The sequence below is a fragment of the Pagrus major genome, chromosome 11 (assembly GCF_040436345.1).
Source record: "Pagrus major chromosome 11, Pma_NU_1.0".
Classification (NCBI taxonomy): Eukaryota; Metazoa; Chordata; class Actinopteri; order Spariformes; family Sparidae; genus Pagrus; species Pagrus major.
The window spans coordinates 18,900,519-18,925,614 of NC_133225.1; the positions used below are offsets into that span (position 1 = coordinate 18,900,519).

General features: G+C 40.7%; 2 protein-coding genes across 3 annotated transcripts in view; both read left to right on the forward strand.

Annotated features, from left to right (window-relative positions):
- The first annotated feature begins 980 nt into the window (after positions 1–980).
- tmem44 (transmembrane protein 44) lies at positions 981–7,715 on the forward strand. Its single transcript, XM_073477091.1, has 10 exons — positions 981–1,217; positions 1,294–1,420; positions 1,502–1,592; positions 1,801–1,961; positions 3,006–3,092; positions 3,191–3,361; positions 3,540–3,701; positions 3,988–4,056; positions 4,154–4,291; positions 7,445–7,715. Exons 1-10 carry the CDS (start codon positions 1,048–1,050, stop codon positions 7,631–7,633), a joined length of 1,365 nt encoding a protein of 454 aa, XP_073333192.1. The 5' UTR covers positions 981–1,047; the 3' UTR covers positions 7,634–7,715.
- A 4,711-nt stretch (positions 7,716–12,426) lies between these two features.
- Positions 12,427–25,096, forward strand: part of atp13a3 (ATPase 13A3) — a 38,737-nt gene continuing 26,067 nt past the window's right edge. For both annotated transcript variants that reach the window (XM_073476063.1, XM_073476064.1), the window contains exons 1-2: positions 12,427–12,569; positions 23,576–23,656. The gene's annotated coding sequence lies outside the window, so the exon portion shown is untranslated. The remainder of the gene's footprint in view (positions 12,570–23,575; positions 23,657–25,096) is intronic.

A 25,096-nucleotide genomic window follows, 5' to 3' on the forward strand; every position in this document is an offset into this window, starting at 1 on the left:
AAATGAAATCTGATGATGCACAAAAGTGTATGAATTGCAGAGATAGCTGAAAAATATGAGGTGTTTGCAGCCCTTAAACATCTAGATTTTATCTGAATGTTGTCCTTTTGTTGATGTTTGGATCTTTCTGTTGAGTAAATGTATCCCCAAGATGAGCATATTATATATAAAGTTGACCGTGTTGATTTATTATCAGAGATAAAAACAATTCCTTGATTGCCCAGTGCTCACAGATGAGAGATCTGCCCCTGAGGGGCGGATAGCTTCTGATATATCACAAGACACTATACACCCCAGTGTCACGTCAAAGGAAAGGGCTGTTAAACCCAACAATATTAAGTATTTAAAAGGTGGATGTGCACAGAAACCATTCCCAACTAGTCTCTTATCAAAGCATAAAACCTCACATTTAAGTGACCACTAACTCCAAGATCCCCTTTAAAGGGGCATTATGTAGATTTGGAGAATAAATTCAAACTCAGAATTTCAATATTTACAATATTAATGAGGTGATAATACAAAACTACAAGGTGTTCTCAGAGGACAATAAGGTCCCCAGAACACTGAAGCTAGAAAGGTGGCAGGGTCCGCCACCTATAAACAAAATAGCACCTATAAACACAGTATGAAACTGTGCTGTCCTTTAAGATCAGTTTGTTTGTTCAGTTTATTCAGTCATGAAAACAAAGAGAGTTTATTTAGTTTATTAAGACATAAGAAAAAAAACAGTCAATGCAGATCTTTCTCTTCTGATTAAAATATCTTCCCCAAAACCCTCCATCATCAACAACCGCTCCTCTAGTCTGATCCCTTTTTAACTTAGTAACAATGAATGCATTAGTTTCAAATTAGTTTTCAAGAGTGAGATTTGCTACCTTGCTACAGCACACAGTGTTTTTGTCAAAGGTGTATCACAGGTGAGCCCCTCCCTTAAATATGCAGGCTCCTCCCACCAACCTGCTGTGCCATCGACGCGCGAGGTTGCACGTCGGGTGCGTCGATGCGCTTTTTAACATCCTGAGATGTAAACACACATCTGCCACTAACATGGGGGGGCGCACATTGATAAGATGTAACCCCGACGCTTTTCTCTCCAGTCTGGCTGAGTTTTGCGTGGATTCAGCCTCCACCTGTTTCTCTCTCGACGCGGACAAACTTTGCGTCCCCATCGGCCTCGTCTGCTTATCCGCGCTGCTTCTGCTGCTCTCCTGCTGTCTGTAAGTATCGCTGGCTTCAGCACTTGTTCCAGTAACTCATTGAAACGTTGAACCCTAACGTTAAGACTGTTTAAAGACTCGCGTACCAGAGGTGCAAGTTTCGGAGAGAGAATCCAGATGAAACCATCACTTTCTTGTACAGCCTCCTCGGCAGCCTGTGCAGCACAGGTGGAGCCATTCTGTCCAGACAGCTGCACATTCAGGTAATTCATTTTATTTTTATTTTTATTTTTATTTCATTCATTCTCTTTGCAGGTTACTAATTTCTGCTCCCTCTTCTCTAGATTTTATTGGGTGCTGTTTCAGGTTCTATAGATGCAGTCCACTTCATTTCCTCCTGCTTCCTTGTGCTCCAGTGCTACAACTCAAAGGCAGGTAAGTTCAGTGTAATGCCATATCTCCATAATACAAACCTTTTATCAGGTGAATATAAGCACAGGCCTGCTAGTATGAGCGCCCCACAGGCCAAAACTGTTTAGGCAAACCAGGAGACTTATCAGAGATGCCAAACAAATGAGCAGGGGGTGTGTTACAACTGTTTCCAGCTGCAGAAATCTCCCTGTGTTTGTGTAATCTCCCTCAGAAAGGAGGCTGAGGATGAGGAGGAGGCGGAGGAGGCAGCACCACCTCCTTGCAGTGTGTGTGCTGATGGTGGTTGCAGGTGGTTTTCTAAAGTCCAGGGTCACCCAGCGCCCAGCAGACAGGCCTGTCAGCGGGAGGAGAATGCTGCACGACAGCCTCGAAGTAAGATGCGCATCTGTGGCTAGTTGCAGTCCCTTACTGAAATAATCTGCTTGTGTATAAACTTAATTCACACTGAACAATATTAGCACTGACTTCTACCTAGGAGCTAATGTTTTTTTTCCTGTTACGTGGCGCTCTGTAGTTTCAAACACTCCTCCTTTATATATTGAATTCAACATCTGCAGTGTCGATGGACTTTACAGCCCTTGTCATGCCCCGAAATGCTGCTGCTGTTGTCAGGGTCCTCGAAAAGATCTCAAGTGACACCGATTTTGCCTCCTCTCCCCGGGCTCCCCATCACATACAGAATCCAGTTTAAAGTTCTTGTGATCACTTACAGAGCTCCGCAGGTTGAGGTCGTGTTTACTAAACTTTGGAACGCTCGCTCATTTGACTTCAAGGATAAATTCACCCAAAAATGAAAATTCAGTCATCTATGTTTTCTACTCATCCTCATGCTGATGGAAAGTCCGGTGAAGTTTCGTAGTACACAAAACATTTCTGGAGAGACATTTCAGAGACTTGTTTTAAAACGTAAAAAAAAAAACTGAAAGAAAACAGAAAATGGCTCCATACAGCTTGTTTGGCATAATCCAAGCCTCCAGAAGACCTGAGATCCCGACTTGTTTTGAACAGACAATATTCACTGCTTTTTGAAGCTGAACTCTTTGCTGCAGCTACTAAGCTGATAGCATTAGCACACACCTAGTCTGAAGTGGGTGCACAAGCTCGACCACGCTTCCAGTGTGTAAATATTGTCTTTTCAAATCAATTTGGATCTCAGGGCTTCCAGAGACTTGGATTATGCCAGACAAGGTGCCATTTAATTTTTTTTTTTCTTCAGTTGCTTTAACTTTTAAACGTTTTAAAAGTCCCCATCTGCTTCAGACATTTAGGAGAATACTGCAGCGCCCTTTTTCATGTGAAGCTCCATAAATGTTTTGTGGACTATGAAACTTCACGTGTCTTTCCATCAGCATTTATTTAGCCCCTGCTTTGTATTGTGTCTGACATTACAACAACTTAAAACTGTTCTTTTGACAGGACAACACTGAAATCCTGGGTTACACACTTGGACTGCTGTCCTTTGTCATCACCTGTACCTCCAGGTTCCCTGCGCTCCGCAGAGCAGTAAGTGGCAAACAGCACAGGAGTGATTTAGTGTCAGAATCACTTCGTATTGCTTTAGATTGGCTTTTAAGGGAGTGAGATTTAATTTTTCCCTTTAGCACAGAGGACAGATGTTAACCCGGGCCGCCGCTTCCTCTGGCCTGCTGTGCTCACTGGCTGGTGCCCTCTTCACTGCTGCCATACTCCTCTACGACACTCAGTTTGGGTTTCTTCTGGGGGTCATGCCGTGGCTGCTGTCAGCAATATGTTGTGTTACCCTGGACCTTCTTGTATCCTTAAATAGAGCAGTGTGATTGCATCTAATGAACTCTGCTGCTGCTCGTAATGTTTGATTTCTTGGAAATAACATGCAGCACAATCTGATTTCAATGATGTCTTGAATGTATGGGACTTGTACAGATTTTCACCCAGGTGTTGATCTTTTGACCTTTAAACCAACGTCGTCAGATTCTCGTCATCCATTGGTGGAAGAGAGGAACCAGACAGCAGATAACCACTTTGTCTCCAGACACAGAGAGCCTTCTACGAGGCTCACTCGTGCCAACTGAGGATAAAGCTGTCATGAAGAGACTGAGTAAACAGCAAGTGCACTCATCAGCACAAGCAAAGGTAAGTTTTCAGGTCCTATTTGTTTTCCTGAACCAGAAGAACCAAGATTACTGCTCACATTTCTTAGTGTTAAAGAGATCTCATGAGACTCCCCGAGTAAATAAAGTGATTGTTTTATAGTTAACACTAACAATATTGGAATTTGACTTGCTGTGCATGAAAGTCTAAACAAAACAGTATGCAGGCCTTCCTCTACAAGAATTGATTATTTTTTCCCTAGATGAATACTGCCTTTTCACTATTGTCTTGGTTTTAACCATTCTGCTATTCAACCTTTTCTTCAAAGACAAAAAACATCCAAAAGACGACTGAGATGGGCCGTTACATAGATGTCAATATTCAACCTGCAAGAAAAGTAAATGAAGAATCTGCTCAACATGTTTTCTTCACCTTAATCAGTGGTGATTACTGTAGTGGAATATGTATGTATTTAAAAAAAAATTTTTTTCCAGATGTGCCTGAAGGAGGTGATTTCAGAGGAGGAGGTGGGAGACCAGCTTCTTACTGGGAAGGTGCGAGTGATCAGAGTCGACAGTTTCTACTCCTCAGATACATCCTATGATTCTTCAGTAGTCAGCTCTGATCTGGAGGTGGGTTGGACTACTTAAAGTGATAGTACAGTATTGTACTGCTAAACGGCATCGACAGCAAGACTAGCCGCCTAAAAGAAGGCACACCTAAAAAATATATCCGGTTAAGTGTACACTACATTTTGAACATTTTTGGTTCTTTAATATTGCTGTCAGACAGCCGTGTAATACAGTGTAGATGAAAGGAAAAGTGTCAAAAAAGTTCAAATCATAGCATAAACTTGTCGCCAAATGTTGCTTTCAAATAATGTTGCCTTCAGTAATCTTTGACAGGAGTATGACATTTGCTTACAAAATGAATGTCAGCAAGCTAACCAGATTCAATCCAAAATACATTCAAACTGTGGTCGGCAACCGAACCAAAAGATTCTTTCCCCATCAACATTCTGATTAATACCTTGATATTATATAATATTATAACATTTCACCTTTATTTGACTTCAAGTGTGTAGCAACAATAATTTATCTGAATACCCCAGGTATCTACTTCAGTTTGTATTTGCTGTTGTCATGAAATTGCATTGCAAAGCATTAAATTCACACAGTTGAATAGACATTTGTTTTGCAAACAGTATCATATTGTCAGGAACAGCTTTGCCTTTTTGGAATTGTGGACACTGAAAAGGTTCTGGACAGTGAGTTCAGACCCAATCCAATGATAAATAAAACTATAAACGTGTTACTTCTCTTGGTGTGCCACTAGGTGGTGACAGCATGTTGACTGTGACAGTGTGAAGGCATATAAGAGGGTGTTGGACTGCTGTTGACCTGTGTTTTTATCGCCCTGTATGATCTGCTCTGAGGACCAGAATCTGTTCCATTTATTGCCTTTTTATAGCGACTCATGTAACTGGTTTTCCCCTGCACAACACTGCAAAGAAGTTCATGAAGAGGTGAAAGTCGAGACTGATATTGTCTGATGAATGTTTGACTCACTGAAGGGACTTTCAACTGTGACTGTGTTTCCCTGAGTATAGTGTGCCCTGCAGCTCGTTTTGGATATATTCAGGCTTTAGTTTCACTAAAAATCGCAATTTCCTGAAAGAATCAGCACCTCCATTAACGGGTTTAAACAGCTCTTTTGTCCTTCTGTCTATTTCTGAGCTAAAGCCACCACAAGTATCTCTAGATCTTTATACCTCGTTGCGTTCGGCTGTCCCTGTGAGATTAGATTAAAGTGATTAAATGCAATTTGAGGAAGAAGAAGTAACACTCAGGGCAGTGTTTGAGCTGCTGCAAACCTAGCGTTGTGCTTTTCACATGTGACTCTGAGGGAAGTAAGTGAGACAGCTGTCAGAGGTTCTTCTCAGAAGAAAACAGTCAGCATATTCTTCAGGATTGATGATTCAAACTCTATGGAGAAAGCCCTGTGTATGCATGCAGGGTTGTGGGTAAAAGTGTATGGAAGTGTGAGGAGCAGGGTTTGATTTAAAGTAAAGTGGAGCGTCGCTTCATTCTGCAGCATACAACTGTGCCTAGAATTAAATGTTGGTTACAAAGCAAAAACTAGTCTTGTTTTGGAGGTCAGTTCACGTCTATAATAGCATAGTTTGAGCTTGCAGGGAGAATGAAATTACAAGCTTTTTTCTTTTCTGGCCCTGACGCTCACAGCCACAAGAGAAACTCCCTTTAGCTGTGCTGCTGTAGAAAGCCACGCTATGGAGGATGTCATTTACTCAGAAACAAAGGCAAATGGTGTGGGTACAGACAATTGTAGCTTGATACTGTTCACCAAACAGGAAAAAGCAAATGACGCGACTGCCCTTAGACAGCAAAGTATGTGTGTTCGAGGAGTCGGAGGGCTCTGACAAAGTCTTCAAAATGTACTGTGTGTGTATTTTAAGTGGTAAAGCCTTCAACTTTATTAGGCTGTGTGAAAATTCTTCCTCTTTAACTTAATCCAGTCTCAACTCTCATTGGTTGGTGGAGCTTTGAACACTACAGAAGCTTCCAAATATTCAGTGTTTTGGGGGCAGCTCAGATTAGTCTGCGAGTCTGTGAGGCCAAATCTGTAAACTCCTGATAATAACAGCTAATCTATCTGCTGCTTAGTACTCGACAAATCTCTCGTCTGTAGTCTGTCTAAACAAACACAACAGCAGGTAAATTAATTGATAAATTCCTCAATTTCTGGCACTTTTTCCACTTCCTAGTTAGAATTAACAGAAGCTGTTTACTTGGTGATCGAATAGAAAGATGGTTTCCACCAGTGTTCAATGTTTAATCTTCAGTACACATTGACTGCTCATTTTAAACTATAACTTTGTGTTTGGTTCCATTAAATCCAGAGATTACCCAACTGTTAAATGTTTTAAATCAAGCTGAAGACGGAAAGGACAAGCTCAGGACTCGGGAGTGAGCAATGTTAGACATATTTACAAATGAATTTTGCCTGCTTTGCACGATGAAGCCACACGATATTCTGCATAAACTAAGCCGCAAGGGTTCCCTGCAGCCAGCGGTTTGAATTGTCTATTGTGCTCTGTGTTTCTTGCACATTTCTGCTGAGTGCCGGGTCTTTGCTGGGGTGAGACTGAGGTGGAGGTGAGGGGGGGAGGGAGGCCTGAGAGGTACAGTGAGGGGTGGAATTGTTTGTGATTTGCCTTGTGGCCCAATTGTTCTGCTGTAAAGGATCTTTGATTAAAGACCAGCACTGGGTTGGGCCAGTCTGCTTAGGAAGTAGTGCAAAATGGTTGCCTTGTCTATAGGGGGCCAGTGTTACCCTCTGCTATTTTGGGAGATGTTTATGGACTCTTGTGTGATGCCTGCTGGCCAGGTCTTAACTCTAAACCATGTGCATGCTTGGCATTTAGCTGATTCTCTTACACAACATGAGTTATAAAAAACAGAATTTACACTGTAAAAAAAAAAAGAAAAACTGGGTTAGAAAAAAAATGAAAACGAGGTGTCGTTTGTTCAGTCTTTTCTCATTAATTTCATGTAAAAATACAAATTTTAGTTATTTAAAGGTGCCATTTGTAGGAAAAGTTGACTTTTGAGTCTCATTCCCAACTCATCAAAAACGGACTCTTTGGGATTTGTAGGACTGGTTGACGGCAAATCACCTCAAAGCATGCTCCTCTTGAGGTCTCAATTTCTTCTTTATTTCTGTAATTCTCCATTATAATATCTTGACCTGTCCATATTTTCCAGTGGGACTTTGAAGAAATAAATACCAGGTGGAGTGAACCAGCAGCAAAGCAACAGTTTCCACTGCAGGGGTGGCCAACAAAACCCAAACCTTTTAGGTTCTACACCTGTGCCATGTCTGGACTCAATCAGAAAATGCTGCCTGGAACAGAAGAGGGTGAGGGTCTCTCTTCTGCAAGCCGAGCAAAATGAAAAAGAAATGTGGCTCTCAATTAGTAACGTGATACACATCTGGTGCTTTAATGTGTGGGGTAATAAAAAATGTAAACACTGACCTGTTATCTGTGTTTTACTGCAGTGTTTTACACTTAAGCTAATGTGTATGTGGCATACTGCATTTGTCTCAACACCTCTGCAGGCCAGTGTTGGTAGAATGGTGAAAATTGCAGTTATTTGGTTGACCATGTTGGATGCTGTACAGGTTTGTCTCTAAGGTTGCCTTTGTCAGTGCACAGAGGCAGCTGCAGCTACTGTCAAAACTCTGTCCTGACTGCATTCATCAAGCAAGACTTTACAGAAAAGACCTCCCCTAATAAAACAATATTGCACCCCTGCCGCCTTGCAAGGTTATTGGGTCAAATCCTGTATTTTGCTAGTCGTCCCGGGTTATCAGGGCTGGACTGGGAAAAGGCCGGCCGAGCAGATAAGCACCAGACTAGACGACCAGGACTCCCTCCGTCCTCTCCATCATCTCTCCGACCTCTGTCCATCTGCCTGCTCCGTGGTTGAGATGATTATGCTCGAGCAACAGACCGGGGCATTTTTAACTGAAGGGACTTCCTAGAACCTGATAATGGAACAATACACAGATTAGAGCAACATTTTGAAGCACATTTTACTCCTCCCTGTTACATTTCCTCAAGTGACATGTTGTCTGAGACAAATGACTGGGAAACAACTAATGAAGTGGAACAAGGCAATTACTAGTATCAGCAGGAGAAATGAATGTAGCTTAACACCTTGTTTGTCCTGTAAACATTACATGACAGGCTGGACTGGGAGCTCATTAAAAAAAGAATATAATAATGTTGTTTGTTTAGTATCGCAACATCATATTGAGATGATATGATTTTATGTAATTCTTCTACCCATTTAAGTTAATGATTTTGAGCAAGCTGTTTGACGCATGAACTATTAGGCCTCATGACTTGCATAACACTAAAAAGAATTTACTATCAACATGTTTTATTATTATCTGTGTATTTTTGCATACATATCTCCTATCATGAAACCCCTCTTAATGTCTTGATAATGTTAATATTGTATTACATAAAGATAATATTGTATTTGGGATGGGACTAATGAACCCACAATGAAAAGCCATTTATTTCACACCAGGATTCGCCCCCAGGAAAGTGTTTAGCTGAGCTGGTAAACCACACAGATCCTGATGTACTCATCTCATGATTAATTTAGTTTATTTAAAGCAGAAACAGACAGCATTTTGTCTGTGGTATTACTGTTGGCGCCGCTGTCGTCGACAGCATCAGCAACATGGTAACTGGTAGTGACCTGGCTACTGTTCAAAGCAACAAACAACTAAGAATCCCAGTTTGACCTAGAAACCCCGATTTCAGTGCTATGAAAGGGCAGACTTAAAAAAAAAGGTTGTACAAAAAGGTAGGCAGGTTTTTTTTACTTACTGATATAGTAGAAAGAATGCCGAATTTGAACTGCCTCATGTCCTAGTGGTAAGGGGGAACATGTGTCGACGTGGGAAGATTTTGACACAGCACTGAAGCGCTCTCCATCAAGTGAATACTCCTCTGTTCACTCTTCTTCTTCACCCTCTTTGCCTCCTCCATCAGCAGAGTTATTTTTCTTTTGCAGTGTAGAGTTTCCTCAGTTATTCCAGTTGTTCCAATGTTACCTGAGTACTGTGACCGGGGTAAACAATGCCTCTTCCTGTTTTGGCTGTGCAATGGCAGACTTGCTTCCTTTGTGCCATGATGCGACCCTCATTTTTGTGGGAAAGATCGACCCCGGTGGTAGACCGAATAGCATTGTTTATACAGAGCCAACCTACATGTGGATGGTGCACGTTTTTCTACAGCCATCACACTGTGCAATCAGTATTTACTTCTGAATGATAAGTTAAAGCAAAATAATTGCTGATAGGTAGGAATTTAATCCCATTTGTATAGCTTTGTAAAGAGGGCTGAAATCTGAGATCCTGAATAATATCAACCACTACATACTGTACATAGTGGGAGTTTAACTGGAGCCCCTGCAAAATACGTGTCTTCAACTTTACTTGGGGAATTGTTTTTTAATGGTTTTTTTCATGGTTTATTTGTTTGGTTCGTGTATACTGGCTAGGAACTTAAACTGCTATTAACCATTTTGACAGTTGATGAAACCACAAGTTGCTGTTTTTGCCAATAGATCCAATAAACAAAAGGAAAAATGATGTGTTTGTACTCCATGAATGCCCTTTGATGTCATGACGAATGCTGAGTAAGCATTGCTCCATCTCTGGGCCTCATCGCTGTCCCTTCTGAGAGTGGGCCAAAGGAAAACAAACTGTGTGTCCTGTATAAAAAGGTGGAATTCTGTTTGCAGAGGTGATGAAGAGAACGGATTAGCACATCTGAAGCCGTGGTGGGGAACAGGCCTGACTGTTTTTCTTGGCCAGTACGTCAGTGATCGCTCCACTGCAGAGGACATGGAAGACGCTTAATGATTTGAGCCTGCAGGACATTTTGTTCACCTTTGGTCAGAATGGGAGGAGGGACAGGGGAGATCGTTCAGGAGGAGTAACATGAAATCGTGAAGAGTTGCAATAGTTGCGATAAATCAGAAACCATGTACTGATTAATAAATAGCTTGTTGTTACTGAATAACTCTGAATAAAAGATTATGTAAGAGTGAGTTGCTTGCGAACTTGCTAAAGGGGGACTGGAAGAATCAGTTTTCTTGTCACAGGTGGAAACAGTCTGAGAAAACAGTTTCACACAAACATGGTTAATCTAAGCTCAGGGCTTCACGGGGCATGTCTACTACCTTTAGTTAATGTTTACATTTAGAAATGCTATGTGAGCACTCTGTTTACTTTAGCCCTGTTTCACTCTGGCACCTTCTAGCCCTGTGTTCAGTAGATTTTCAGAAAAAAAAACCCCACCACAAACTCCAGCTGCTCTGGAGCACAGCCGGCAAGCTGTAGACTAAAGTTTGGGTAAGCCCACTTTGGAGTGTGCCAGGATTGTGCTCATGTGAATGCTCTCTTAGCCTGGGGCTAACAGCTTTCTTAGTCTGGGGCTGAGAGGGTTCTAAGAATACTTTTAGCCCTAGTGCCGTGGGAAAACCACTGGCTCTGCAAGAACTTTTTAAAGTCAAAAGAAACTAGAAAGACACTCAGTAGAGTGCATACCTCCACCATAACCCAACAGACCACTTTTATACTCAATCATACCAGCCCCCGAAAGACTCTCCATGCAAAATTCTCTGAGAAATGAATGAAAATGTCACAAAAACACACTGTCTTGCAATGTTAAAAGTGAGAAAGTGAGAAAAAGTTCCTGTCCATTATCCAGAACTGCACCAAAAGTTAATGGGGTCTATTCTGGGTCAAGGCCCATCCTCCATCCAAGTTTCATGGAAATCCATTCAGTAGTTTTTGTGTAATCCTAGTGACAAACCAACCCTTCCATGTTGGAGGTAATAAGCCTGACGGTGATGTCTCAGGTTGGACATGAAATTTTGAATTTCTTACAGAAAGTCTGAACTACAAACGTAGGACATGTAGATTAAACATGTGGGCACCTAGCGATCTGATTTGATTTGGGTGTTGTGTCTTGCGATTAGGGGTCTGTGTGCATCTGGTGACCTTACCAGAGTGTGTTTGTGCATCTTTAATTTGGGGGTCTATTGAGTCTGATGATGTCTCTGTTGCAATGTCGATGTATTGTGCTACTAGATGATGGTGGGTTAACATGCTGGAATGTCTTATTTGTTGTAAATCAATGTGTCTGAATAATTCCAAGAGGGATGGGTCATGTCACTGTAAAATATTCATTCATTCATTCATTCATAATTATTCATTCTGTATAACCAGAGTGACAACAAACATATTAAATCTTGAATCTTGTAATCCCTCACTATGTGGTAATAATTTATGATAAATGTTTGATTTATGATGTTTAAACAGACTGGCCAACTTTGGTGAGGAACACCACAACAGGAAACAAGTCTGAATCACATGTAAATTCATAATATATCAATAAAAAACTGTTCCTCCTCATAAAATACTATTTTTGTCCCTGCATCATATGGTTATACAAAGAATCAAGCATTACTTCATTAGTACCTCACCATCATGTGTTGTTTTGTGGTCACCCAAGGATGTGACACATGAGAGTGAATCAGCCTTTTGTACCTTATTTACTTTTGGATGAATGTGTTGATGTGTTATAAAAGGGTGTGCTATTTTTTTTTTCAATTAACTTTACTGATAAACAATCAAATATTCAAACACATCAGACATGTACAACATATAATGGAACAGAAATATAAAAAAGAAGGAAGATCATTCCTCTTTGAAAAGTTTTTTTTATTACAGCTTAACGGTTTTGTCGCCTTTTTCTTAGTATGAATAATAAGCGCCAGAGTTTTAATATATTCTTTAAATTCGCACAGAAAACCTACAAAGTTAGGGGAATGTATGTGAAACTTACCACACAGAATTAATAAGTTCACAAAAAAAGGTCAATATTTTGTGTCCAAAGTACATAATAACATTTTTTACACTTAATTTTACACAATATTTAATTTTCCAGTTTCAATAGTCGCGTGGCAATGACCAGGACCTCTGTCTGTAAAGATGCTGTCCCAAAGAAGTATAAGCGCGCGCTATTCACCTTGCGTAGTCCTCCCCCACCGTGATGTCACGACACGTCACTTCCTGCCGTCAGACAGCCAGTTCAGGCCAGTTCACCGCTGCTGTAGTACTCAGTCTGTCCCACTGAGCTGTCAACACACAGCAACCATTCACTCTGCCTGTCTGTTGCGACAACATTTTCCTATCAAACCTAGTCCGCGTTTCTCTTCAACGACGTTTTCCTTCAGATAACGGCTACTCTCGTCTCACTATGACTCGAAGGTGATCTTCAGAGTGTCCAGGTGGTTCTGGGTGAGTATCCTCCTCTGAAATATGTTTGCGGTTTGCCTACATCGCTGTCATCATCACCCATGTGTCAGTTGCTACCGAGCGGGGCTAAAGCTAGCGCTAGCTAGCTGATGCGTGTACGGAAAACTGGTCTGGGTTGCTATTGAAACGCTGTTTCGCTTCAATAGTGTCTGAAAGCGAAAGCAAGACCAGCAGTGGGGGACACATGGACGTTGTTATTTAAGCTAGTCACCAATAAGCTGGCTATCAATGAAGCTTTGCTAGCGTTAGCCCGCTAGCCGACAACCCGCGACGTCTTCTCGTTTTACCGATGGAGCACTTCCCTGACCGCCCGGGGCTTGTAGCCATGATTCATGGTCAGCAAATGGACATTTATCATCAGCGAGTGTCATAAGGGATGTTGTGAACATTGCCCAGTGCAACCTAAACCAAAGAAAACCTATATCATGTCACAATTTAGACCTATAGCACATGTCATGTGTGAGATTGTGTCTGTGGCTTAAGACATTGCGTTAGTTTTCTTTTGTTGGAGTAACTTTTCATTTAGTGTAGCCAGTCATTTCATTACTTTAAAAAATATAGTTGAAGCTACATGTAAACCATTTGGCTACCACGCCTCCTCTCTGTTAGCTTTGCCTTACTCCTCTTAAACACCTGTCACTCTGGTAAGGTCACCAGCAGCAGTCAGGATGTACGGTGCAAGCCAGTTAAATGAAATCAGCGTCTGAATTTCATAATACATCCACTTAAAACAGCTTCCAGGTCTTCAGTGAATGAGAACATGTGCTTGAATTATCTTTTACAAAACAAATACCTGTTTCAGTTGCAAAAACTACGCCCTTGTTTGATTCTTTTGCAACACTGAATCACAGTGGATGTCTTTAGCTGTTTTTGACAGATTAACTCATGAGCATTTATTGACAAAAGTACAAACAGTCTGTCAACCTGTGACATAATTTAAAGGTGCACTGTTTAGTTTCAAGGAGAAATTTTAATCAGAATCATTTTTTTACTGCCTAAACAAACTAAATAAACAAACTCTCAACTCAAATTGACCTTAAAGGGCAACACAATTTCATACTGTAGACTTGTTTTGATATTTGGCGGACCCTGCCACCTTTTTAGCTTGAAACAGTGTTCTGGGGACCTTATTTTCCTCTGAGAACAGCTTGTTTATTCAGTTATGGAAAAAATTGGGCATTAAGGAGAAAAAATAGTGTGTAAAGTAAAACTGAATGAAACCGAAGTGGCCTATTTGGATTATCCATTACTTTTGCTCTTTATCATGTGCTGAATTACACAGCTGCATGAATGCGGTGTCAAAGTCAAATCTAGCCAGCAAAGAGTAAACAAGAATTGGTAAAACAATGCACAGTGTAGCTTCAAGACTGTACTGTACGTGAAAGATGTTGCAGTTAATTCAACCACTTCTGTAGTTCTGTTCCTGCGGCTACATTAACCTTATGCTTATAATTTGGACTTGGATTTAAGACTTGCTTTTCTAAAGTTTTTGCTTGTCACATTCAGACACACATTCATACACTGATGGCAGAGGCTACCATGTAAGGTGCCGACCTGCTCATTACGAGCAGTTTGGGCTTCAGTATCATCCCCAATGAAACTTAGACATGCAACCTGGGGAATTTGAATTCAATTATACTTATTGATATATACTGAAACAATCTAACCAAACAAAAAAGAAATAACTTTTTGAAAGCTTATTTATCCCTTAACTTCTCCTCAATCGAAAATGTATTTCTTCTACATCACTTTTCAACGATCAGATAATAACAGCCAGGCTAAAAAAACTAACTGAACACATACAAGTCTTTTGACTTGACACAAGTGAATAGTCAAAAGTCTTTAACTTTCAAGTGCAAGTTGAGTCTCAAGCCATTTATTTTTTCTGTCAAGTCAAGTTGCAAGTCATCAAACCAGTGACTTGAGTTGACTCGAGTCCAAATCACAATGACTCAAGTCCACATCTCTGGAATAAAGTAGAGCTACATTGTGGCATGTGTACAGGCCTGCCACTAATTCTCAATTTGATTGAGGTCTGGACTCTGACTTTCCCATCACACTTTATTTCAGAATCCCCCACAAGCCCTCTGGCTAACAGTAGCCAGGATATCATGTGAGTTATTTCGAACTGTGGTTTTATTTTTGACAGTCTACCCTACAGCGGCAACTGGTGAAACACCAGGATGAGGGTTGTTGTTTGCACAATTTGTCTGATCTTTCACAGTAGCTTCTTCCTGTCGCCTTCAGAGATACTCTAGGCCTCCTCGCCGACTCGCTCGCTGGTGGCCACAGAATTTTTGAGAGTCTTTGAGACATATTCGACTTTGCCTTTCCATTTTGTACTTTTTTGTTTTCCTCTGTTGATTGGTATTACCTTGTTGCAGGTTTGTTTGGAACGATGCTTCTTCTACATGGTGTAGACTTTGCCAGATAATTGACTTATCAGGCCACCCAGACACTGGTGTCTAATCTCACCGGTCACACCTTGATTATACACAGATGATGTCCATTCAACTTCCAGTAATTTAGTTGTCATAGTAAAGGGAATGGATGCTTTGTGAATACATGTGTATTATATTTGTTGTTGTCTCTGATACATTTGTGAAGACTTTTTTCACTTCATTAATAAAGAGTCTCTAGGTAGCTGTGCTCACATTGCTTGTGGCTGCACGCAGTCTGTGTGGATATCATTAATTTAGCCAGCTGCTGGCAGCTATTTGTTTACCCATATTTCTGCCACGACATGGCTGGCATGCCCAAGCCACAAAAGGTTTCAGTCAACACAGATCAGAGAGGGATTGGGCTTTTTATAGCTGTCACAGATCAATTTCGGAATGTCCTGATCAGTTTGAAGTTTTTCTCTGCAGCACAAATACAGGTTGTACAGATCACCTCAGGACAAATGTATTCATTGTCGATTCACTTTTCTGTTTATATTTTAACAGAGACACTGGGCTAGGTGGCACATGCGTCTTCTCTCCTGTCACAATGAGGCTCAGGAAATAATTAGTTTGTGTGACGTTAATGAGAATGAGACCTCTGAGTTGAGAGGAGTGACATACACACACAGTGTTTTGTTGCACATGAAGAAAAGTTTCCTTCACACAAATACACCTGCAGCCTTTGATCACACAATGTAGGATTCAGAGATGATATGCAGACTCTTCTATGTTAGTTTAACCCTGATGTCACAAATCATTTGAATGTGCTGGAAACATTGCCTGAATAATGAATTCAGTATCTCTATGTGGATTTCTTGGTCTATTCATCATTTATAGTGGGAAAATAAGAAGAATTGAGGATTATTGTTTTATGCAATTTGAATGTGTGCCAATTGGGATTGTGCCTCATTTGCCATGAAAAAGAGAAAAAATATAGACTTGAAGTGTCGAAAGTTTGGGGATTGGTCATTTTTTTGAAAGAGGACATCGTATATTGAAGTGTTGTTTGTGGTTTTGCTTTTTAGTTGATCATTTTCTATTGCAGGAGAATATACTCACAATGAGAAGCTTGCGTTTTCGCTCAGATGATCATCAGAGTAATTCCTGATTATTTTTTCATCTAACACACTAATCAATTATTCCTCTGATCAGTTCTACCACTTAGTGCAAGTGGCTCCTTCTGTTGGAATTAAGTCTACTAATAAGAGATTAACCAGACTAGTTTAAGATCTGTGTCTCCCCATAGATCTGCTTTTTACTGTGGTAACTTCATTCAGTATGGCCTGTCCCAGGACAAGGTAGCATGAACATATTGTATATATTTATGTTTTGGTTTGCTTTAAACTTCTTTCAGGATTAGGTTAGAAATTTTGACTTGACTTAAAGCAACTTTGTCATTGTGTCTTGAGTCATGTGAGTATCATTGAGGGGAAAGTTCAACTTGCTTAGTCAGTGTTACACATTTATAATCATCTGAATTCCTGGAATCAAGGAATTGTTCTTGCCTTTTTCACCTTTGACCTTTCTGTGTCTCAGTGAGAGACCTTGAGGTCCTGTCCAAACTGGATTTGGAAGCGTTTTAGTCTCAGTTTAAGAAGTGAGGCGCCAATATTCCATAGGCCTTTGAGCCAATGCCTCAAGACTTTTCACAAGTGATCTTTATGATAGCAGCCTGTGATGGAAGGTCTGCCAGTGTTGATTCAGAATGGAGATGAGAAATATCCTGACATGGTAAAAGTCCTCTCAGCAGCCCAGTACTGTTTGATGTGGGAGCCCTAGAGCAGCGTGATAGAGAAACAGATCTTTCTAGTGCCGGTCTAGCGGTTTGCCTCCAACAAGACCAGGACAAACAAGCGGGCCACATCAGTGGAAGTGAAATAAAACACTTCAAATGAGTGTAGAAACAACTGTGAAATGTGACACAGTAACAGAGACTTGAGAACAGAGTCATGCAATTAGATGGATATATCGAGCATCGAAGATGGAGTTCAACACTGATCAAAATTCCCTCTTTGATTTGAATCTTAGTGTAAGTCATCGTATCTTCACACTTCTTTTTATGTAGAATTGATTTTAATATTTTACTGAGGATTAGTAAGGCTTTGCATAATGCACACCCTCAAAGTTTGAACTTTAAATCTATTACAAATCTGCATGCAGTCTCTGGTACTCTTGCAAAAGTGTCTTTATATACATGTATAGAAGACCAGCATTCATAGTTTTTGTGGCATTTAACACACTCTTGGCTCCAACTCCAAGATTCAGCATGTTGAATTGCTGTCAGAGGCTGTCTGTGACAGAAAGCTGAGGACAGAGCTCTGGATAGGTCCGCTCCTTAAAATGCTACTACTGATGATCATCATGGAGCAGCTCATGAAATTCAATGACATTGAAAGATAGGGCTGCAACTAATAATTATTGTCATTATCAATTAATCTGCTGATTATTTACACAATTGATTGTTTAGTCTATAAAGTGTCCAAAAAAAATCTGCAAAATGCTTATCACTATTTCCCAGAGCCCCAAGTGATGTCTTCCATATTGCTTTTTTCTACCCAAAAACGAAAAGAAAAAAGAAAAGCAACTTATTGAAAAATAACTTCAACGTTTATTCAATTATCTAAATAGTAGGCAAATTATTTTCTTTCCATCTGCTGTAACACTGCAAACCACACATCAGTTGCTATTGACACCACTAGTCCATCTAACATTACAGCAGTGACACACTGCTCAGTTGTTGTAAAGGTCCTGCAATGGTTCGCTTTGTGGTTGCAAAACTGTATGACATGCTGTGTAGCAAGAAGCAACTGCTGAAAATCAGATTCTCATGCTCTGGAGATACAAAAGTGATCATTTACATTACATTTACATTTAGGGCTTTTAGCAGACGCTTTTGTCCAAAGCGATTCATACATTCATACACTGATGGCAGTGGCTGCCATGCAAGGTGCCGACCAGAACATCAGAAGCAGTTTGGGGTTCAGTATCTTGCCCAAGGACACTTCGACATGCAGACCAGGGGAATCGAACCAATGACCTTCCGATAACAAGACGCTGGCTCTACCTCTGAGCCACAGCCGCCCAAGTGATGCTTCCAAACAAAAAAGAAAAACCATCAACAGCATACTTTTTCTTTGAAAGTAACTTGGAAGACTCCCATTTGGTCTATTAGCTTATACCATGTTATCACAGTACCCCACTATTCGCTAGGCACGAACAGTTCATAGATAATCCCTGTCTGATTGCATCTCAAGTAACATAAACTGTCTCAGAGGCATGTTTAATCGAGAGTGGGCAGTGAGGACAGTGTTTGAATTATATTTATTTCTCTCGCCTATTTCTCATATGTGTGATTGTTCTAAATGCCAGCTGATTTACATCTTTTATCTTGGTTTGCCCTCTTACTGAGATGACATTTAAAACACAATTTGGCTCATGAAATAAGGAAACTTTAAACAATTCAATAATCTGTTACATCCGTATAGAAATATTATTTCTCACCCAGGATCATTATGTACCAATGAGCTGCTTGGTGAAGTATAAATGTGTTTTGATCTCTTGCACAGTGGTAGTTTTTCATAGACTGTTAAGCATTGCCAGTGTTAATCCAAAAGCATGTGGTCTGACTTAAAACTCAGCACACTTTTGATCTGTAGGATTACTGTGTTTTTCCCAGCCCTTGCCCTCCATTTTTCTTCTCATAGATTTTTTCACAGGATTGGAGCTCACTTGCAGACTTAGTCCTTGTAGATCTCTTTTTGTCCTGCAACACTCCCTGATCGAATCAATGTTGACTCCCCTTTCCCTCTGCTTCGATCGTAGTAATGTCAGGAATACTGAAGATCTGAAATATGTGTATATCATCTAGGCCTGTCACGATAACAAATTTTGCTGGACGATAAATTGACCTAGAAATTATTGCGATAAACGATAATATTGTCGCTTTGAGACCATTTTTCAACTAATATAATAATAATGGCATAATAACGCAAGTACATCCTTTCAAAGATCAATAAACCTTTATTTCTAAAGAATATTTAACATTGGAATGTGAAAAAGACATTTTAAATATCCAAAATAAATAAAGATGGAGGCTGTGGCCAAAGCAATTGAGCCATGGCCAGCAACGGTTCCTTACTGCAGCAACAATGTTAGCACCATTGTCTGTAGCGATGCGGAGGCGTGACGGTACACGTGATGATGATGACGTATGTGTTTTTTTTCAAGGTGTTTCCCCGGTGTTTACCTGTTAATCTAAACATGTACCAGCTGTCTGTTTATAATCATATGGATGCTGTTATAATGTGTTGTGATTGAGATCCTGACACACCATACATCCTGGAAAGTGACAAAGTTACGTTTTTCTATCATTTACATAATTACATAATCGCCATCAGTAAACTGGACGCTGTCTGACTATTTCACTCTCGGGAGGGCTGACCGTCACCATGACAACAGTAACTGACCGTCGCGCGACTAACACTTGGTGAGTTAAAGTTTTTTGCGGGGGACAGACGCTGTTTTTCGGGCAGAAATGTGACGAAGAGTCGGTCAGACCGACAGGCTGACAGACACTTGGTGAGTTAAAGTTTTTTGCCGGGGACAGACGCTGTTTTTCGGGCAGAAATGTGACGAAGAGTCGGTCAGACCGACAGGCTGACAGACACTTCTTCACGAATAACTGCGGTATTTTTTTCCTCACATAAGTTGCCAAAGACACGACCAGTTACTACGTTCCTGTTGTTTGGTCCTGTAACGTTGCTTTGTGGGACATTTATTTTTATTTTGTTGAGTGAAGGATCTGTAGAGTTATCAGACACCAACACCATCAGATCGACACGCCCTCGCTCCGCGCCGCCGGCTCGGTTCGCCTCTGATACTACCTCCGGAGGCGCAGCGAAATTTCACCCCTCACCGCATCTGAAACGTTCACACAAAGGCGGATGCGGAGAATTGGCGCAGTATCCCCGCATGCAAACGGCTGCGTGAATGGGGCTAGTGACTGACAAGAGGGTTCTAGTGAGAGACACGAGGAAAACAAACAAGCATGCAAATGGAAATTATCGAGGCCGGCAAAATTATCGAGCTCATTTTAATTTATCGTATGATTAATTGATTTATTGATTATCGTGACAGGCCTAATATCATCGCAGAACATACAGAACTTAACTACCTATGAAGCATTTTTTGGCTGATTCTCTGGATTAGATGTATGGATGTTTGTTGCATTGAGAGGTGAGTTTGACTAGGTGATTGATTTTCAGTTCATTCAGTTCATATCTTCCCTGTTTCCCTTTTTTCTAAAAGTGGGTTTGGGCTTGTTGCCTTGCTGCATTTGCTCTGTATGCATGAATGTAATATAAAATGTAACCTGCAGGAGTTGTTAGGTTAATTATGTTTTCAGTGGTAGTGGGCTCTTAAAACTGGCTGAGGAAGCGTTTTTAGCTGTTCAGACATCAGATGAAGTATAGGTGGTCATAGATGTTTAGTAGGGCCAGTGGACACAGTGATAAACTGCTTGATTGGCCCATGATGGGGAACAAAGCCTGGCTATAATACCCCACGAGTAGGAGGGGAAGTGATAAAGAAAGCACATTGAGTGCAGAGTATGATGGCAACAAAACACTTTTTCCTCCGAATGCTTCCATGAATTATGAACTTCTGTCCTTAGGTCATGGCTCATTGTTGACTTTTTCCGTTTTGTCTGTAAGTTGAGGAACAGGACAGAAAGGGAAAGGAGAATATGTCCAGTCTTGGGTATCCTGGAGTTATTTATTTGTATACTTTTGCTTTCCCATGGTCTTATAAAATATGTTAATTGTATGAGCTACTGCAAAAGGCTCAGCCTCATTAAATAGTGATCTTAACTTTTTACAGACGATCATTAACAATGTTGATACTGAGACACTTTGTTAATTCTTATATTGTGCATGTACGGGTCTTGAAGCACGACTGTAAGCTCAGACTACTGTTGATATATGGTGGTGTGGCAATGAGCTTTTTATGACTAAACTTCACTGATGGTTGGGTCATTCAGTACCAACTCACCGAGAACCTGCCAGTTCAAAATAATGGATTTTCTTGAAACAAATCATGTGAAATCTAAATTCACGAACCTTACAAAATCCTCATTTTTGACGCCATCAACTCAGCCAAACTTAAAAGGTCAACTTTTTCCATTAGTTTGGGCGGGCTTGTGACAGTTTCTTTATTTAGGCTTTTTCTGATACAGAATGGCTTCATGGTCTCACTATTGCATCAAACTGAACCTTTTTATATCTAGTTCTGGGGATGTTGCTGTCCATTTTGCAATGATCCACACAAACCTGTTTCAGTAAGACTTGCTTTATTGTTTTCTAATGCTACTAGTTAGTGATGTCAGGTATTGGTTCAGAAAAGTTTTGAACTGCAAACTAGTGTAAAGTATGTGTATTTAGATATGTTTTAGTTAAGATTAGTAAAATTAATAATCTGTCTAGACAGATGGAACAACATGGCATCACCTAGTATGCAACAAACCAAACCATTACAAGCTTTAACCTGCAAATTTCCTGAACATCCATCCATCCGCAGTCGGGTCACAGTGACAACAGGCTAAGGAGGGTATTCCGGGGAGCTGTCCAGCTTTTTGCAACAGAGAACATAGTGCTGACTCTCATATTAATCAAGTTTAGGACCTCCTCAAAGTTCGACAACATCCCCAATCCGGGTCAGCAGTTCTGCTCTCTATCTGAACACAGCCTGAGCCAAGCCCTGCTTTCCTTTTCAGTTTGCCAGAACTTCCTTGAGACCAAATGAAAGTCCCTCCCCATAGCCTACCAGAACTACTCCGACAGCTGAGGTTTTGCTTCTGCGACTGCTGAAGCGGCAGCCCTTCTAGCACCCTGATAACCTTTTTGCTGCCTCGGAGGCCCCTGGCAAACCAAGCCCAACCCAAAAGGCCTACTTCTTCAGCTTGACGGCAGCAATTAATTACATGTTGCAAAGAGTTCCTGAGATTTCTTGGATCTTTAGTGCAAATTTCAAGCAGTAGATAAAACAATTTAAAAAATGCCCTATTCCCACAGCTGTAAAAACATTGCATCTGTGTTTGACGTATTAATGTTTGTTAAAGGTCCAATTACTTACATTACGTCCAGTTCAATAACAGCAGTTAATGAGTTGGAGGGACAGAGAGCTCACAGCACAGTCAGATAATTTGATAAATAATTCATGTCATAATACATTTGCCAATGGGCTGTGTAAAAGTTGTTCTTGATCATAGAATCAGATTCTACCTCTGTTGTAGTTTTATACTGACATCTTATAGTTTCTTTCCAGGAACACTGATGATTGGCTTGTTTAATCTTGTAGTTTGAAAAAAGATCAACAGCTGCCTCTTTTGTTTTTTTTCCCCCAAGCCAGCGTTGCTTATTAATACAATAGCAGACTAATCAAATGAGAGACAACAATGTGGCTTTAGGCTGGGCTGGAGGAATCTATAAATATCTCTGAAGTCATGCTGACTCTTAGAGGCCCTAGCAGGGTCCTCTATTCTCCAGTAAAACAACTGCTGTCTCCTGTCATCCCCATATTCACAACAGGAGACATAACTCTGTTTTTGTTGTTGTTGTTTTATGCGACTGTTTCTAGTAGGAAAAGGGTTGGGAGGAGTCACCTGACAGTTCTTTCATATTTTGGGTATTTTCTCAAGACATCTCTTGGCATGTTGACATCAACAGTAGCCACATTCTTTAGTCACTGTGGGAAATAATTACTGGGAATGAAGCGTAACAAATGAACAGGGTCGGCACAGGATACGATTAGCAACGATTAGTAAAAGTCCAGAGAAGCTGGTGGGAACAGAGACATTTAAATCTGAACTTCAGATGATGGGAAATGTTTCACTCACCCTCTTGTGTGGTCTAGTCCATTATAGTCCATTTTGTCCTAAAATCTGCATTAGTGACGACATACTTTCAATATCGATACTCTCTTGTGGGGTATTCCATGATGCTGACAGTTTATTATTGGGCTTCAGTTCAAACTGAACTTCAGACAGTTCATCCATTTTCATTTAATTTATCAACTTTTTAAGAAAAGTCATTGCCAGTAGGGGCAACCAGAGAAAACTAAATGATAGTCAGTGGTTCACATTTGGTCACCCAAGGCCAATTAAAGTAAATTGAACTTACTTTCATAGTGATTGGTCTTTCAGAAGAAGTCTAAAGCACGTTCTGTTATCTTGTTGAATCATACTTAAAAGACAGTCCTATCCAGTACTTGGTAATAATAAATGAGTATATGCTCACTAAAAATGTACAACAATGAACACTTTGGCATGCGCTCTTACATTACCTTGTCGATTTGACAAACTCTTCAACATCAGCTCAGTACACATTAACCATTATTGTTTTTCCTTCTGGAGGATAAGTTACTGTTTTGTGGAAGTCCCTCTTCCATTCAGCCTCCAGGTTATCATGGTCAGTTTAGCGGAAAGACCTGCATTTCCTCAAAAAACTTTTTTTGTGATTTTCTTTTTTGTTGTTGTTTTTTTCCCCCACCCAGGGTTCCAGGTTGGTGTGGTGAGAGAGCAAGCTAATTGCGGGGAGGAGGACCGCCTGGGGCATCGTGTCCCTGGCTCTCAAGGTAGGATTTTACCAATCAACCAGAAACGAGTTTGAGTTTGCGCTAATTACACTTGTTGTATAATGTTTAGACATTGCAGTGATCTGGCACTGTAGTCCTATGTAGCTAAATTATCAGCCACATCATCCACAAAAATCCACCCTCAAACAGCCAGACTGGTTGTAAATGACTTGGACCTGATTGCAAGGCAAATATCTTAACTATGTGAAGTATCTTCGGTAACACAGTTGGTTGATTTATGCGACAAGGGCTTAATCCGGATTATATGTGATCAGTTCTTTCTTTTATTCTGACTCTGGTATACACTATGCTCCCATAATTTCTTCATATTTATAATACACATTATTTCTATGACAGTTCTCCATCCATTCTCTTGTGCAAGTTCACCTGAATTAAAGTATAACTTAACTTCTCCCTGACCTGAGTTACCTATTGATACTTGAGCCATAAACAGGGTTAACATGTCTGGCTTTTCAGCCACCAAGGTTTAACTTTGGCCTCTTTTGTGTTTGGAGCCTGTAATTATAGAACCCTGTACGTTCCCTGAGGTCACAACCCTCTTTTGTCTGAATAGATGATTTCAACATAACAGACGTGTATGTAACAATTTTCGGTCACAGTAACCGCAGAAGCTTGATACTTTTAAATCCTTTTTGGGATTGATGTGTTGTTGCTGAGTCACCATGCTAAGACAACAGTTTAATCAGAGTGTATCCATGCTGCCCTGGTGTCTGTAATTCCAGTCATAGCACAAATTTGGGAGGGAATGTTCTTGTTGCGCTGCACCCACTGCCTAGCGCCGGCCAGGGGGCTGCTATTGTAAAATACTAGGAAGGGCTTGGTCCTAAGCAAAATATCCCGCTGTATGCCAGAGAAAAGGTCCACACGGGTGCAGCTGGCAGATAAAATCTGCATGTGAGTGGCAGCGATACAGGACCAGTTGATGTTGGACGGTGGTAGAGGCAGTAGCAGGGTGGCGCTATGGGCACTGTGCCCTGATACACCATGCCAGCACCCCTCAGTGTCAAAGTGTTTGAACTCTCCTGTGTTTGTGTCACTTTATGTGTTTTTTATTCTTTTTTAGTCTGTGTGTGTGCACCTTTCTGTCAAAGGTATGTCTGGCACCAGCTTTGACAGAGGCCCCAGTGAAATCCTGAGTGTACCCAATAGACTAATTGATTACCTAACTTCTGACCTTAAAGCCAGTAGCCTAATTAACCTCTCAGTCATACTACTTACTTAGTTTGACTCCACACACATTCAGCTTTACTGTTTCTTTGTAATTAAGCGCATGAGCAACTAAATGGCAAATTAACCTGTTGGACCTTGCTTGTGCTTTTAGCCACAGAAACAGATTGTCTGCAGCCTAACTTGTATTTCCAAGGGCCTGTTCATCTTTTGACCTAGATGCCTTACTCTGTCAGTATCGATGCAGAATTC